Raw genomic sequence first — 17,736 nt, forward strand, 5'->3', positions numbered from 1 at the left:
GCTATTAAAGAGCAAACTTGCACTTGCAATAAATGCGCTTATGTGCTATTAAAGAGCAAACTTGCACTTACAGTAAATGCATTTACGTGCGATTAAAGAGCAAACTTGCACTTACAGTAAATGCGCTTAGTTGCAAATAAACAGGACACGTGCACTTACAGTAAATGTTTTGACATGCTATTAAAGAGCAAACTTGCACTTGCAGTAAATGCGCTTACGTGCTATTAAAGAGCAAACTTGCACTTACAGTAAATTGTTTGACGTGCTATTAAAGAGCAAACTTGCACTTGCAGTAAATGCGTTTACGTGCGATTAAAGAGCAAACTTGCACTTACAGTAAATGTGCTTAGTTGCAAATAAACAGGACACGTGCACTTACAGTAAATGCTTTGACGTGCTATTAAAGAGAAAACTTGCACTTGCAGTAAATGCGTTTACGTGCGATTAAAGAGCAAACTTGCACTTACAGTAAATGCGCTTAGTTGCAAATAAACAGGACACGTGTACTTACAGTAAATGCTTTGACGTGCTATTAAAGAGAAAACTTGCACTTGCAGTAAATGTGTTTACGTGCGATTAAAGAGCAAACTTGCACTTACAGTAAATGCGCTTAGTTGCAAATAAACAGGACACATGCACTTACAGTAAATGCTTTGACGTGCTATTAAAGAGCAAACTTGCACTTGCAGTAAATGCGCTTATGTGCTATTAAAGAGCAAACTTGCACTTACAGTAAATGCATTTACGTGCGATTAAAGAGCAAACTTGCACTTACAGTAAATGCGCTTAGTTGCAAATAAACAGGACACGTGCACTTACAGTAAATGTTTTGACATGCTATTAAAGAGCAAACTTGCACTTGCAGTAAATGCGCTTACGTGCTATTAAAGAGCAAACTTGCACTTACAGTAAATTGTTTGACGTGCTATTAAAGAGCAAACTTGCACTTGCAGTAAATGCGTTTACGTGCGATTAAAGAGCAAACTTGCACTTACAGTAAATGTGCTTAGTTGCAAATAAACAGGACACGTGCACTTACAGTAAATGCTTTGACGTGCTATTAAAGAGAAAACTTGCACTTGCAGTAAATGCGTTTACGTGCGATTAAAGAGCAAACTTGCACTTACAGTAAATGCGCTTAGTTGCAAATAAACAGGACACGTGCACTTACAGTAAATGCTTTGACGTGCTATTAAAGAGCAAACTTACACTTGCAGTAAATGCGCTTACGTGCTATTAAAGAGCAAACTTGCACTTACAGTAAATGCTTTGACGTGCTATTAAAGAGCAAACTTGCACTTGCAGTAAATGCGCTTAGTTGCAAATAAACAGGACATGTGCACTTACAGTAAATGTTTTGACGTGCTATTAAAGAGCAAACTTGCACTTGCAGTAAATGCGTTTACGTGCGATTAAAGAGCAAACTTGCACTTATAGTAAATGCGCTTAGTTGCAAATAAACAGGACACGTGTACTTACAGTAAATGCTTTGACGTGCTATTAAAGAGAAAACTTGCACTTGCAGTAAATGTGTTTACGTGCGATTAAAGAGCAAACTTGCACTTACAGTAAATGCGCTTAGTTGCAAATAAACAGGACACGTGCACTTACAGTAAATGCTTTGACGTGCTATTAAAGAGCAAACTTGCACTTGCAGTAAATGCGCTTATGTGCTATTAAAGAGCAAACTTGCACTTACAGTAAATGCATTTACGTGCGATTAAAGAGCAAACTTGCACTTACAGTAAATGCGCTTAGTTGCAAATAAACAGGACACGTGCACTTACAGTAAATGCTTTGACGTGCTATTAAAGAGCAAACTTGCACTTACAGTAAATGCTTTGACGTGCTATTAAAAAGCAAACTTGCACTTACAGTAAATGCGCTTAGTTGCAAATAAACAGGACACGTGCAGTAACACCCAGTACGTTTAGGTGTAAACTACACAGCCAGAGGCGGCTCTCTAATTAGGCAAATTAGGCGGCCGCCTTAGGCCTCGCCCCCCCAGGGGCCTCCTAATTTGCCTAATGTGTGTGGGATTTGGGCGAATTTTCGCCAGTCGGTGTCCCCAGGGCCGTCTCTCTGCCTGCTATTACTTTTACCGTTGTCAGAGGCGGACTGCTCACTTTAGCACTGCACTGCCAGAGGTGACGTCCGGGATTCAGTGGGCGGCTGACCCTCCACCGACTCCTCCTCTTCTACCGGGCTCTGCGGATCTCCTGCCATGTGCAGAGCCCGGATAATGCCAGCAGCGACCGAGCAGCTCTCACTAGTCTGATCCACTCTCCAGAATGGACATCTGTAATGGAGGACCTCACATGCCAGACAACCAGGTACCTGGCGATCATCGGGGAACCTGTCTGCCGCCGAAGCTTCAAGGTACAGCATGCCCGATGGTCCTGCCCGAAACTCACACATCCTGCGACCGTGCAACGCCACCCCTGACCGAGGGCGCTTCAATAATTACTGCTGCCAGCCGCCCCACACACAGCCATGATGATATGTATGCCATCTGGCATTTGATGGCAGCTACAGACCCCCTGTCATCACCATTATCCTCCTAATCATCTCCCTGTGCCTGACATCCCACCACCCCATCCCTGTCATCTTCATCCCCCTGCATCTGTCTGTCAGCTTCTCACCACCCCATCCCTGTTATCTTCATCCCTCCTGCATATGTCTGCCAGCTTCCCACCCCCACCCCCACCCCCATCATCTTCATCCCCCTGCCCCTGTCTGCCAGCTTCCCACCACCTATCATCTTCATCCCCCTGCACCAGTCTGCCAGCTTCCCTCCACCCCATCCCTGTCATCTTCATCCCCCAGCATCTGTCTGTCAGCTTCTCACCACCCCATCCCTGTTATGTTCATCCCTCCTGCACATGTCTGCCAGCTTCCCACCCCCCGTCATCTTCATCCCCCTGCACCCATCTGCCAGCTTCCCACCACCCCATCCCTGTCATCTTCATCTCCCAGCATCTGTCTGCCAGCTTCCCACCACCCCACCCCCGTCATCTTCATCCCCTGCACCCATCTGCCAGATTCCCACTACCCCAACCCTGTCATATTCATCCCCCTGCATATGTCTGCCAGCTTCCCACCACCCCACCCCTGTTATCTTTATCCCTCCTGCACATGTCTGCCAGCTTCTCACCCCCCGTCATCTTCATCCCCCTGCACCTGTCTTCCAGCTTCCCAGCACCTATTTTCTTTATCCCCCCCTGCACCCATCTACCAGCTTCCCACCACCCCATCCCTGTCATCTTCATCCCCCTATACCCGTCTGCCAGCTTCCCACCACTCTATCCCTGTCATCTTCATCCCTCCTGCACCCATCTGCCAGCTTTCCACCCCCTGTCATCTTCATCTCCCTGCACCCGTCTTCTAGCTTCCCACCACCCCACCCCCTGTCATCTTCACCCCCTGCACCCATCTGCCAGCTTTCTACCACCCCATCCCTGTCATCTTCATCCCTCCTGCATCTGTCTGCCAGATTCCCACCACCCCATCCATGTCATCTTCATCCCTCCTGCACCTGTCTGCCAGCTTCCCACCACCCCATCCATGTCATCTTCATCCCTCCTGCACCTGTCTGCCAGCTTCCCACCACCCCCCACCCCTGTCATCTTCATCCCCCTGCACCTATCTGCCAGCTTTCCACCACCCCACCCCCTGTCATCTTTATCCCCTCTGCACCCGTCTGCCAGCTTCCCACCACTCCATCCCTGTCATCTTCATCCCTCCTGTACCCACCTGCCAGCTTCCCACCACCCCATCCCTGTCATCTTTATCCCTCCTGCACACGTCTGCTAGCATCCCACCACCCCACCCCCTGTCATCTTCATCCTCCTGCACCCGTCTGCCAGCTTCCCACCACTCCATCTAAGTCATCAACATCCCTCCTGCACCCGTCTGACAGCTTTCCACCCCCTGTCATCTTCATTCCTCTGCACCCGTCTGCCAGCTTCCCACCACTCCATCTAAGTCATCAACATCCCTCCTGCACCCGTCTGACAGCTTTCCACCCCCTGTCATCTTCATCCCCCTGCACCCATCTGCCAGCTTCCCACCACCCCATCCCTGTCATCTTCATCCCCCTGCACCAGTCTGCCAGCTTCCCACCACCCCACCCCCCATCATCCCACCCCCCCATCATCTCCATTCCCCTCCACCCGTCTGCCAGCTTCCCACCACCCCACCTCTTGTCATCTTAATCCCCCTGCACCCATCTGCCAGCTTCCCACTACCCCATTCCTGTCATCTTCATCCCCCTGCACCCATCTGCCAGCTTCCCACCACCCCAACTGCACCCGTCTGCCAGGTCCCACCACCCCACCCCCTGTCATCTTCATCCCCCTGCACCCATCTGCCAGCTTCCCACCACCCTATTTCTGTCATCTTCATCTTCCCTGCACCCATCTGCCAGCTTCCCACCACCCCACCTGCCAGCTTCCCACCCCCATCATCCCCCTGCACCCTTCTGCCAGCTTCCCACCCTCCGTCATCTTCATCCCCCTGCACCTGTCTGCCAGCTTCCCACCACCCCACCACCCGTCATCTTCACCCCCCCCCCCCCTGCACCCGTAATTGTAATTGGTAATTGTAAGAGTAATTGGTTAGAGAAAATTCTAGAAATTGCGAATGTATAGTTTATAGAATTTAAGGCTCTTAAAGCGGGGGTTCACCCTAAAAACTAATTTCTAACATTGAAGCCAGCATACTAAGGACATTTACTGTATGCAGGTCTTTTTTTTTTCTCCTTACATACCGTTATATTCTGATTTTGTCCAGGGCTTCCGGGTTCTGATGACTGCGGGACTGGGTGTTCCTATCCCTGCCTCAGGGTTCTAATGACTGCGGGACTGGGCGTTCCTATCCTTGGGTTAGATGATTGATGGCTTGTGAAACAGTTCCCCTGTCGCACAACGCGCGTCACCAGATTTCCGGAAATAGCCGAGCTGCGAGCCGGCACTTTACGGCGCCTGCGCAGTCAGCTCTACACGGCGGGCGCAGGCCGGAAGGCAGCCTTTTTATAGTGTGGGGCGTGTGCTAAAGCCCTGAGCCATAATTGGCCAAAGCAACCCAGGCTTTGGCCAATTATGGCTCTTCGTTTTTTGCGCGCTGTGATTGGCCAAGCATGCGGGACATACAGCATACTTGGCCAATCATCAGCGCGCAATGCCACAGTGAATTATGGGCCATTTTGCGTCACCTGAATTTGGCGCGAACGACCCGTTTTGTTCGAATTTCGAACGATCGAACGGCTGATTAGAGATCAGTCCTATAGAGAGAGAGAGAGAGAGAGAGAGAGAGAGTGTCTTTTTTTCTAGGTAGATAGAGCAGGCAGGCTAGTCAGTTAAAGTTAATGGGGTAGATTCAGAAACAAGATACGACGGCGTATCTCCTGATACGCCGTTGTATCTCTGAGTGCGTCGGTCGTATCTATGCGCCTGATTCAGAGAATCAGTTACGCATAGATATCCCTAAGATCCGACTGGTGTAAGTGTCTTACACCGTCGTATCTTAGGCTGCATATTCAGGCTGGCCGCTAGGTGGCGCTTCCGTATAGTTACGCGAGGAATATGCAAATGAGCTAGATACGCCAATTCAGAAACGTACGTCCCGCCGGCGCATTTTTTTACATTGTTTACGTTAGGCTTTTTTCGGCGTATAATTACCCCTGCTATATGAGGCGTAGCTAATGTTAAGTATGGCCGTCGTTCCCGCGCCGAGTTTTGAAATTTTTACGTTGTTTGCCTAAGTCGTTTGTGAATATGGCTTTACGTCATTTACGTTCACGTCGAATCCAATATGTCCTTGCGGCGTAATTTGGAGCAATGCACACTGGGATATTTTACGGACGGCGCATGCGCCGTTCAAAAAATACGTCAAAAACGCGGGGTCAAGTAAAATTTTAATAAAACACGCCCCCAACATCCCCATTTGAATTAGGCGGGCTTACGCCGCCACACATACATTACGCCGCCGTAACTAAGGGCGCAAGTTCTTTCTGAATACAGAACTTGCGCCCAAAGTTACAGCGGCGTAACGTATCGGAGATACGTTACAGCGGCGTAACGTATCGGAGATACGTTACAGCGGCGTAACGTATCGGAGATACGTTACGCCGGAAGAAAGATGAGCGCATCTTTCTGAATCCGGCCCACAGTGTGTAGAGGATATATATACATCCCATGTGTTGTACATATATCTATACACTGTATAGTTTAGCTAGATCAGTTCTTCCTAGTTCTTCCTAATTTATTGTCAGGCAGTTGATTGTGCTAGCTGCAGTATTCTCACATGGTGTATTGCCCGTCTGTAGTTTGCACCTAAAGCTACTTGGTGTGTACTGATAGACTTTACACTCAGTGTTTTTTTGTTTGCTGTGGGACAGTCACCATTTTTGTTTTGGGCTCTCCTAGCCCAATCTTACAGGTCACAGTGTGTTGGCTATTTAGCCATTATGTGCATTACACTTATATTTTAGCGCTTATCATTTTTTATATATAGGAGCCACACTGGGCCAGAGATTCTATCAGCTCTGTAGGGGCAGGCTCAGAGGTGGTTGATGCCACGCCAGCTTAAGCCAGGAATGGTGGTTAGCGACAATGGCACCAACCTCCTCTCCGCCCTGCGACAGGGACAACTGACTCATGTGCCCTGTTTTGCTCATGTCCTTAATTTGGTGGTGCAGCAGTTCTTGGGCAGGTACCCGGGCTTACAGAATGTCCTGAAGCAGGCCAGAAAAGTCTGTGTGCATTTCCGAAGGTCATATAATGCCAGTCCTCGGCTGGCAGACCTCCAAAGGGAATACAACCTGCCCAAGAACCGCCTAATCTGTTCCAGGTGGAACTCTACGTTGGCCATGCTGCAGCGGCTGCACATGCAGCAGAGGGCCATCAATGAGTATCTGTGCCAAAATGGCAGCAGAACTGGGTCAGGGGAGCTTGTTTTTTTCCCCCACGCCAGTAAGCCTTGATCAGGGATGCATGCACTGTCCTGTCACCATTTGAGGAGGCCACGAGGATGGTGAGCAGTGACAGTGCATGCATCAGTGAGACTGTCCCTCTTATTCACATGTTGCAGCACACGCTGCATGGAATATTGGACAGGGCCCTTGAGGCAGAACAGAGGGAGGAAGAGGAGGACTTCCTTACCTCTCAAAGCCCCCTTTATCCAGACAGTGGTCCTGCTTGCCCGCCTAACACAAAGGAAGAGGACGAGGAGGAGGATTGTGTCAGCATGGAGGTGGAGCATAGCACTCAGCATCAGCAGCAGTCTTCAAGGGATCAATTACTGTCTCAAGGAACCCATGGACTTGTACGTGGCTGGGATGAGGCGGCTGCGGATCCTGTCGTCCTCAGCTTCATAAAAATGAATCAGGCTTGGATCACCACCAGCTACCAAGCACCTGATGCTGATGTAACTGAATCATTTTTTTGAAATGTCAGATCCATTGGAGACTGCCTATGCTGATGCTGAATGACTATCCTGTTATGCTGACTGAATATCCCTTTCCTCCTCAATGAACTTGCTGATAGCTTGTAAGAACATTGTTGGTTCTGGGTACCGCCACCAGTGGCTAAGGCCCAATTTTTCTGCCCCTGTTTAACAGGGGCGTGTAATTACAATTTTTGATGCAATACTTTGCAGCAGGCTCTTTGCTGCGCTCCAACTAGAGTATCTGTGAGGGGTTGTAGTGTTGTGGCACCAGCACCAGTGCCTAAGGCCCAATTTTTCTGCCCCTGTTTAACAGGGGTGCGTAATTAAAATTTTTGATGCAATACTTTGCAGCAGGCTCTTTGCAGCGCTCCAAATAGAATATCTGTGAGTAGGGATGAGCTTCATATTCGAGTCAAACTCATGTTCGATCGTTCGTCGAAATATGAACAAAACGGGTCGAGTTACGTTTCATAATTCATTATTTAAACCATAATTCACTGCGGCATCGCTGGCTGATGATTGGTCAAGCATGCACTATGACCCGCATGCTTGGCCAATCACAGCTTGCAAAAAACGAAGAGCCATAATTGGCCAAAGCCAGGGTGGCTTTGACCAATTATGTGTAACAATACGCCAAATTAGTTTCAGGTTTATGGATCGCAACTGCGGAGACTTCTCAGGTTTGAACCCAGGTTTCACTCTTAACTCAGTTAAGAGTTTGGGTTCTATCATCACAGCCTCAGTAAAGTAAATAGTGCTTATTCCAGCATAAGCAACATTAAAGTAAATCTTGGTATTAATGGTATAAGGATAAGTATATCTGCAGTACTGGGACTGCACACTAGGGGTTAGTAATGAACATTAGCATGAGAGCTGGTATCTGTAGCAGTGAACATTAACATGAGAGCTGGTATCTGTAGCAGTGAACATTAACATGAAAGCTGGCATCTGTAGCAGTGAACATTAACATGAGAGCTGGTATCTGTAGCAGTGAACACCAACATGAGAGCTGGTACAGGCTTCAGGGAAACTCCATAGCAATTGATAGATTAACATAGCAGTGAACATAACTTGGAAGCAAGCGACAAGTATGGAGAGCAGTGCGTAGTAATTGATATCTATAGCAATGAACTTTAACATGAAAGCTATAGTAGAGACTTCAGCAGATCTCCATAGCATTTGGCAGCATAGCAGTAAACATGAACTTGGAAGCAAAGTAGCAAGTATGGAGATCAGCGTTTAGCAAATGGTTTCAATAGTAGAGTACTTGCGGTTGCAGATAGCTGGGCATGGATGAGCGTCCTGGGAGCCTGGACCTGGTTGCTGTAGCGAACAAAGTGTCCTGGAGGTCCAGTTCAGGAAGCTGGAGCTTAGATCAGGTGAGTCTGGAAGCCCAGCTGACAGTGGCGTTCTGTCAGCAATAGAGGAACACCATTCTGTCAGTGCTGGGAGTTTAAATAGGCCACACAGGAGAAGTACCACTGGGTGGCGCACCTCGGCAACCACCGTGGAGAGCAAGGCTGTAGGAAGTGAGGGAATATTCAGAAAGAAGAAAGAAACGAAGAGAGTTGACTGGGAAAGAAGCAACTATAATTGTACTTATTGCAAAGTTAATATTGGCGTTACATTATGGCTCAGGGGGTTTAGTACACGCCCCACACTATAAAAGGCCGCCTGCAGGTCGGCCTTGTGTAGTGTGTTGCGGTGGTTAAGAGAGAACAAAGTGAGTGTCATTTTTTGCAGGTAGATAGAGCAGGCAGGCAGGCTAGTCAGTTAATGGTACAGTGTGTAGAGGATATACTGTATATACATCCCAGGTGTTGTGCATATATTTATACACTGTATAGTTTAGCTAGATCAGTTCTTCCTAATTTACTGGCAGGCAGGTGATTGTGCTAGCTGCAGTATTCTTACATGGTTTATTGCCTGTGTCCTCTGTAGTTTGCACCTAAAGCTACTTGGTGTGTACTGGCCGTGTGCTCTGTAGTTTGCACCTAAAGATTCAGGAGCAGTGATTTTAATGATGCTTAAATAAAAAAAAAAAATGAAAAATTCATTTAAATATTGTACCTGCTGGGTGTCTATAGTATGCCTGTGAAAAAATCCATACCAGACCCTTATCCGAGCACGCAACCTGGCAGGCCACAGGAAAAGAGGAGGGACGAGAGAGTGCCCCCCATGAACTGTACTCGGCCACATGCCCTCAACATGGGGAGGATGCTTTAGGGCCAAGGGCCTCATCCCCACAACCCTTGCTCGGTGGTTGTGGGGGTCTGCGGGCGGAGGGGCTTATAGGAATCTGGAAGCCCCCTTTAACAAGGGGAACCCCAGGTCCCGCCCCCATGTGAATTGGTAACAGGGTACATTGTACCCCCTACCATTTAACAAAAAAGTGTCAGCTTGGGACAAGTCCTTTATTAAAAAGAAAACATTTTTTATAAAAATAGGGCAGTGGAAATTAACTATTAATTTATCGATTAATCTTAAATTTTTTTGATCGATCAAAATTTTTTTGATCGATCAAAATTTTTTTGATTGGTACTCACCTTCCGTCGGAAATCCGGTGACGTCACGGACACCGGCGGGGCTTGCCGTGTCCATCTGAAGGGCTCCTTTGCTGTGCCTTCATATCTGCATGCCGGCGGGACCTTACTATCTGCCACACTTCCCTCTATCAACCTGGGATTCTACAACCATCCACTGGGAGTTGTGATAGTTCCCTTTACGGGACATCTACATGCCGACGGACTGATGTTAACTTCTCCTCATCTGCATTCAGCAGTGGCATCATTGTTCACATTTTTATACCAGTATCATACTTAGCTACATGTTTTTATGACTGCTTTTGTTATTTTATCTCCAGTGTAATATTTATTTTGTTACCTACTTGAAGACTATAAAAGTTGTAATGCTATTCCCATCGAGCGCTGCCTTTGTGTGTTTTTGTATCCTACTATTCATTTTTCCAGTGGTTGGTAGCTGCACTGGGAATCAGACTGCAAGGAGATCAGCTAAAAGTAGTTGGATCTGTATGTGTTTTTAATTAGACTAAATTAGTAGATTAATCGATTAAAAAAAAAACAATTAACCGAACACAAACATTTTGATCAGTAACAGCCCTATATAAAACACAGCCACGATCCGCCTTCATGGGAGGTTCCCGTCAATTGACCGTACACCCGCCGTGACAGCTGAGGGTGGGGCCACCCGTGACATACGCTAGTGACCCGCCCCCTCTGACACCACGGTGGTTTCCCGTGGTGTTAGCAGGGGCGGGGTCTCCCGTGACGCCATGGGGAAACCGCACAAAACCCCAATGTGTCAGAGGGGTGGGGTCATGGGTGGCCCCTCCCTCAATTATTTAAGAGCTGTCACGGCGGGAGTAGCATCATTCGGCGGCCACTTCCCATTGAGGCAGAATCGGATCGTGGCAGCGTTTTTATTTTTCCTTGGACCGGCGCTCAAGATTGATATACATCGCTGGAAATTTGTATTTTTTAATAAAGGACTTGTCCCTAGCTTCCCCTTTTTTTTACAATTTTTTACACTTTTTTTGTGAAATGGACAATGTACCCCGTTACCAATTCATATAGGGGGGGCTGGGATCTGGGAGTCCCCTTTGTTAAAGGGGGCTTCCAGATTCCGATAAGCCCCATGCCCACAGACCCCCACAACCACCGGGCAAGGGTTGTGGGGATGAGGCCCTTGTGCCAATCAACATGGGGACATGGTGCTTTGGACCCCAAAGCATCCTCCCCATGTTAAGTGCATGTGGCCTGGTATGGTTCAGGAGGGGGGGACGCTCTCTCATCCCCCCTCTTTTCCAGGTTGCGTGCTCGCTGAAGGGTCTGGTATGGATTTTGAGAGGGACCCCTATGCCATTTAAAAAAAAAATGGTGCGGGGTTCCCCTTAATATCAATACCAGACCTGAAGGGCCTGGTATGGAATTTGGGGGACCTCCATGCTATTTTTTTTTTAATTTTGGTTTGGGGTTTCCCTTAATATTCATACCAGACCCAAAGGGCCTGGTAATGGACTGGGAGGGGAACCCATGCCGTTGTTTTTCAATGACTTTTATCCGTATTGCGGGACCCGACAATTCATTATAGCTGAGAGCAGTATTAAATGACTTTTTTCCTTAATAAATATCATTTAGCTGCAGGGACTTTTATGAACGCAGGAAAAATTTGCCATTTTACAGGCATACTATAGACACCCCCCAGGTACGAAATTTAAAGGAATATTTCACTTTTATTGTTTCACTTTAAGCATTATTAAAATCACTGCTCCCGAAAAAACATTTCTTTGCATTGATACATATCCCTTGGGGCAAGACCCAGGTCCCCAAACACTTTTTATGACAATACCATGCATATAAGCCTTTCAAATGAGCACTTTTGATTTCTCTCATAGACTTTTAAAGGGTGTTCCGCGACTTTCGAATTTGCCGTGAACACCCCAAATTGTTCGCTATTCGGCAAACACCCGATGTTCGAGTCGAACTCAACAACGGCTCATCCCTATTACCAATATTAAGATTCCTCTATTTGGACCTATATATTCCTTGATATATTAATCGTAGTTCCTGTATATTCAGATTATAAAGGACTCTCATTTATTGTTTAAGGATACATTCGTCGGAATTGTTATCCCACGCACCTGGCACGCCACAAAAAATAAATGTATAGGGGTCTCAGAGTATGTGAGTACATTTTAAATTTTTAATTTCTTTATTGTTTTATACAATTTTATGAAACAATAGGCTGTGATACTGGCTCTGCTGCATCCATGAAGAATCTAATCAGTAATAATGTCTATATATCTCTCTGTCTATGATTAAGGTCTCTGTTTTAAGTCAAGAATTTAAGGTTCTGAAGAAGCAAGAATGCGAAACGTGTCAACCACTCGACAATTACAGTAAGGCCCCGTACACATGACCGGATCTATCCGCTGGGATTGATCCGCGGATCAGTTCCAGCGGACAAATCCGGTCGTCTGTACGGCCTAGCGGATATTTATCCGCGGAGATTCCTCGGGCCGATCGATTTCAAGCGGATATAATCGGCTCCAGCGGATTGATCTGGTGGTCTGTACAGACTCACCGGATCAATCCGTCCGCTCCCCCCCCTCGCATGCGTCGTAATGATTCGACGCATGCGTGGAAGTACTTACCTTCCAGCATTTGGATCCGATGGCGCGTACACACCATCGGATCCAAATCCGTGCGGAATTCATCCGCGGTGACGTGTCGCGCCGTCGCCGCGGCGACGGCGCGACACGTCACCGCGGATGAATTCCGCACGGATTTGGATCCGATGGTGTGTACACGCCATCGGATCCAAATCCGGAGAAGGAATCTCCGCTGGAAACGATCCGGCTGATCGTTTCCAGCGGAGATCCGGTGGTGTGTACATGGCCTAACAAAGATCTTTAAATGTCATGATATTCATTTACAATGTAATGATTTTATGGATGTAATTTGTTTTTTAATTTTTGTTAATAAAAATATTTAGTAAATATTGGTTTATAAGTTCCTCTCTGGTACCGTGAAAGTCCATTTTGTCTGTTAGTTTTTTCTAAATATTTTATAGAATGAGGTATCCCCATAGCCCACTTTTTACACATTAGAGGCCATGGAATAGTGCTCCGCTCTCACATAGGCGTTTTGCAGGTGAAATAGCCAGGATTCTGCCTGCGATTTCAAAACAAGTTGTTAAAGGCCTGGTTCACACTGGTACGATTTGAGATGCGATTTGAGATGTCAAATCGCATCTCAAATCGGCAGCATTTGTCGGCAATGGCACCATCCTAATCGATGCGACGCCGCATCTGCGGCGCTGCACCGATTTCAAAAAGTAGTTCCTGTACTACTTTTTGCAATTTTGGGCCGCGATTTACATTGACATCTGTGCAGAAACCTGCACAGATGTCTCTGAAATCGCGGCCGAAATCGGGACTGCCAGCGGGAGTGAAATCGCGTGAGTTCAGCTGAACTCGCACGGCTTCACTCCCGCAGCCCAGTGTGAACCTTGGCAAAATGTCAAATTGAACATCAGCGTTTTAAGGTGCCATTCATTTAAAAATGTGGTGTGATTCTGCTGCGATTTTCCTGCAAAAAATCGTGCTACAATCGTGCAAACCAAATCAAGAAACAGATGTCACCCAAAAGAAATTCCTGAACTTTGGTTTTTGCGATTACAAAGCGATTTGTCACACAACAACAATAGCGGCGGAATAGCACCACATTTTTAGGTGCCATTGAAATGAATGACACCTGTACATGCTGATGTGCAATTTTAACAGCGCTTTTGAAAACGTGGGCAGAATCGTGGCGGAACAGAGCCTTAAAATGTTAAAATTGACCATTAACCACTTCCGGACTGCCGCATGTACATATACGTCGGCAGAATGGCACGGGCAGGCACATTGGCGTACCTGTACGTCCCTGCCTAGACGTGGGTCGGGGGTCCGATCGGGACCCCCCGGTACATGCGGCGGTTCCCGTGGCTTCAGGAGCGATCCGGGACGAGGGTGTGGCTATTCGTTTCTAGCTGCCCCCTCGCGATCGCTCCCCGGAGCTGAAGAACAGGGAGAGCCGTATGTAAACACGGCTTCCCCGTGCTTCACTGTGGCGGCTGCATCGATCGAGTGATCCCTTTTATAGGGAGACTCGATCGATGACGTCAGACCTACAGCCACACCCCCCTACAGTTGTAAACACACACTAGGTGAACCCTAACTCCTACAGCGCCCCCTGTGGTTAACTCCCAAACTGCAACTGTCATTTTCACAATAAACAATGCAATTTAAATGCATTTTTTGCTGTGAAAATGACAATGGTCCCAAAAATGTGTCAAAATTGTCTGAAGTGTCCGCCATAATGTCTCAGTCACGAAAAAAATCGCTGATCGCGGCCATTAGTAGTAAAAAAAATAATAAAACTATCCCCTATTTTGTAAACGCTATACATTTTGCGCAAACCAATCGATAAACGCTTATTGCGATTTTTTTTTACCAAAAATAGGTAGAAGAATACGTATCGGCCTAAACTGAGGAAATTTTTTTTTTATATATGTTTTTAGGGGATATTTATTATAGCAAAAAGTAAAAAATATAGAATTTTTTTCAAAATTGTCGCTCTATTTTTGTTTATATCGCAAAAAACAAAAACCGCAGAGGTGATCAAATACCACCAAAAGAAAGCTCTATTTGTGGGGGAAAAAGGACGCCAATTTTGTTTGGGAGCCACGTTGCACGACCGCGCAATTGTCTGTTAAAGCGATGCAGTGCCGAATTGTAAAAACCCCTTGGGTCATTTAGCAGCACATTGGTCTGGTCCTTAAGTGGTTAAACAAGTGATTTTAGCAGCTTACAAAAAGAGACTACAGTAAACATGACTTCTGTTTTTGTATTATATGTACAATATATTGGCACACACAGGGGCACTGAGTTAAGAATTCTGTATAACTGAAAGTGAAGAGAGGTCTGCAGGAAGTCCAATTCTTCCTGGGAGAAAGGTATTTTTATTTAGTACTGTACTGTAGTACAGTAAATATGACTTCTGTTTTTGTATCATACAGTATGAACAATATAATGGTCCCAGGAGAAATATTATTCTCAGTAAAATACAGGGGCAGATGGGTGGAGTTAAGGTTTTTGTGTAACTAAAAGTGGAGAGAGGTCTGCAGGAAGTCCAATCCATTCTGGGAGAAAGGTAGCTTCATATTTAAAAACTTTAAGGAAAGGAGAGTCGGGCAGAGTGTAGTTTGTTAAATAGATTGTTTCACCACCTGCCATGTAGCCAGCCCAAACACCAAATGTTCCTATAGTCATGATGGTGTGGTTACAATGGACCAGGAGGGCAAAGTCCAGAGCTGGGGAATCATTTTGACCGTCTCCAGCAAAGTAGACATCTCCCAGTGAATTATCAATATTGTTTTCGCACCAATCCATTCCATTACTGGTTACAATAAACAGTGGGTTTTCATATTTGTTTCTGAAATAGTCCATGGCATTTTGCAAATATCTTTTGTCAGCAACCACCCCTTTCCATATATTGGGCATGACCTGGACATAGTCTCCTCGACGGACATGAACTCCTACAAAGGTGACATTTTTCTTGTCTGAACTGATTTTGTTCAAATAGGCATAAGACGCTTCTACAAGGAAGTCATGGAATGTAAATTCTCGTAGAATCTCATCCTTTATGTGGTGATAAAAAGTAAAAGAATTAGGGTAACCACCAAGATAAATATATTCTCTTTCAATGTGGCTGTAATTTTCACACATCCAGTCATTAAGTCTATAATTTATCCATTTGATGCCGGAAGCTACTTCCTGTGGAAGCACTTGCAAGCTTATTTTAAAGACTTTTGACAGTTCTTCGTGCATTGCTGGCGAAATGTAGGCTTGGCGGCCATTCATCTTGGCAAGGGAGTAAAGGGTAGCATATTGCCCCATAAGATTACCCAGGCGCCCAATAGCATTTATAGTCCATACACCAGATAAATGGTTTGTTTTTTCAACAATTAATGGCTTCTCAGTGAGCATTTGCTCTTTTTTGGAAAACGGTTTGTACTTTTTCATAATGTCCATAAACGTACTGGCATCCATTGTGGTATTGTAAATATAGGACAAACTCAGAATCATGAATAAAACCATGGCAACGTTTAAGGTCCAGAAGATGTGCCTTTTCATTTTTCAAGTTGTTCTAGCTAGAAGTTAAGAAAATGTACACATTAACAAATAAACAAAATACATTTGATATAAAAGCCCAAAAAGATCTATGATCAATCATAGTTCAAGTAAACCTGTGTTAAGACCATGTAAACCCCAATTCAGTGGCGGAATTTTAGGGGTCGCTAAGGTCGTCATGGCGACAGGGCCCCCTGCACTCTTTGATAGGAGAAGCAGCAAGGGCAGCCGAGACCCACGATCGTCAGCCAAACTCACTGTACTGCGGGAAACTCATCGTCACATTAGCCTAAGTGAAAGCACAGTGTGTGCTGTGCTCTTTGTCTCCCCCTACAGTGCAGTACCTGGGAGGAAGAGCCAAGGTAAAGCACTGACGTTTTTTTATAAGACCATCTACTGTATGTGTGTTTATATGTGTGTGTGTGTGTGTGTGTATGTGTGTGTGCAACTGTGCATGTATGTATGTGCATATGTATGTATGTAAGTGTGCATGTATGTGCATGTGTTTATCACTGGCGGTGCGTCCATAAGGGCGAACGGGCGCCGCCCCCTCTCTCAAGCCCTCTCTCAAGCCACCCCCTCTATGACCAATGGATAGATTCATGCATTGCATGAATCTATCCATAGCCACCGCTGCCACCCCCCTTTCCGGGCACCGGCCTGAATTACAGCGGCGGGGGGGGGAATGTTTTTGAAGCACCTGATTAAAGCCATAGGCTCTAATAGGCTTCAAAATAGGTGGACTGCGAGCATGGTGCTCACAGTCCACCCAGGTGTGTTAGAAAAGCAAATAAATGTTCTTTCCTAACACTGAACTGCCTCTCTACCAATCAGGTGTGCAGGTCTGTTACCCGTCACCAGATTGTCTGAAATGATAGGACACCTATCAGGAGGAGAGGACAGGAGATGAGGATGGCAGGAGACGTATGGAGGCCCCGGCTAGTGGCCGCCACCCGCTGCCCCATCGAGACAAGGTAAGTGCCGGGCAGACGGGTGGGGGGATTCACAGTGGCGGTATTCGATGGCACCGTTGCAGCATTTGATGGCACACTGGCAGCATTTAATGGGCACACTGGTGGCATTTGGTGGCACAGTGGCAGCATTTGGTGGCACAGTGGCGGCATTTGGTGGCACAGTGGCGGTGTTTGATGGGCACAGTGGTGGCGTTTGATGGGCACAGTGGCGGCATTTGATGGGCAGAGTGGCAGCGTTTGATGGCAAGGTGGATGCAATTGATGTTTTTTTGCAAACATTTTCAGTTTGCTTGCGCCCCCCTGAAAATTTTAAAAACCAGCCGCCACTGATGGGCACAGTGGCGACAATTGCTGGGCACAGTGGTGACAATTGCTGGGCACAGTGGCAACAATTGCTGACACAGTGGTGACAATTGCTGGGCACAGTGGCGACAATTGCTGGGCACAGTGGCGACAATTGCTGGGCACAGTGGCAACAATTGGTGGCACAGTGGTGACAATTGATGGCACAGTGGCTGCGTTTGATGGCATGGCATAGTGGTGACAATTGCTGGGCACAGTGGTGACAATTGATGGCACAGTGGCTGCGTTTGATGGCACAGTGGCTGTGTTTGATGGCAT

At 46.6% G+C, this 17,736-nt stretch overlaps 1 protein-coding gene across 1 annotated transcript; it reads right to left on the reverse strand.

The window, feature by feature from the left end:
- Positions 1-14,841: 14,841 nt before the first annotated feature.
- On the reverse strand, positions 14,842-16,153 carry LOC120916049 (galactoside alpha-(1,2)-fucosyltransferase 2-like). Its single transcript, XM_040326896.1, has one exon. It carries the CDS (start codon positions 16,142-16,144, stop codon positions 15,095-15,097), a length of 1,050 nt encoding a protein of 349 aa, XP_040182830.1. The 5' UTR covers positions 16,145-16,153; the 3' UTR covers positions 14,842-15,094.
- Between the last annotated feature and the right edge of the window lie 1,583 nt (positions 16,154-17,736).

Source organism: Rana temporaria, chromosome 10 (assembly GCF_905171775.1).
Source record: "Rana temporaria chromosome 10, aRanTem1.1, whole genome shotgun sequence".
NCBI classification, from domain to species: domain Eukaryota; kingdom Metazoa; phylum Chordata; class Amphibia; order Anura; family Ranidae; genus Rana; species Rana temporaria.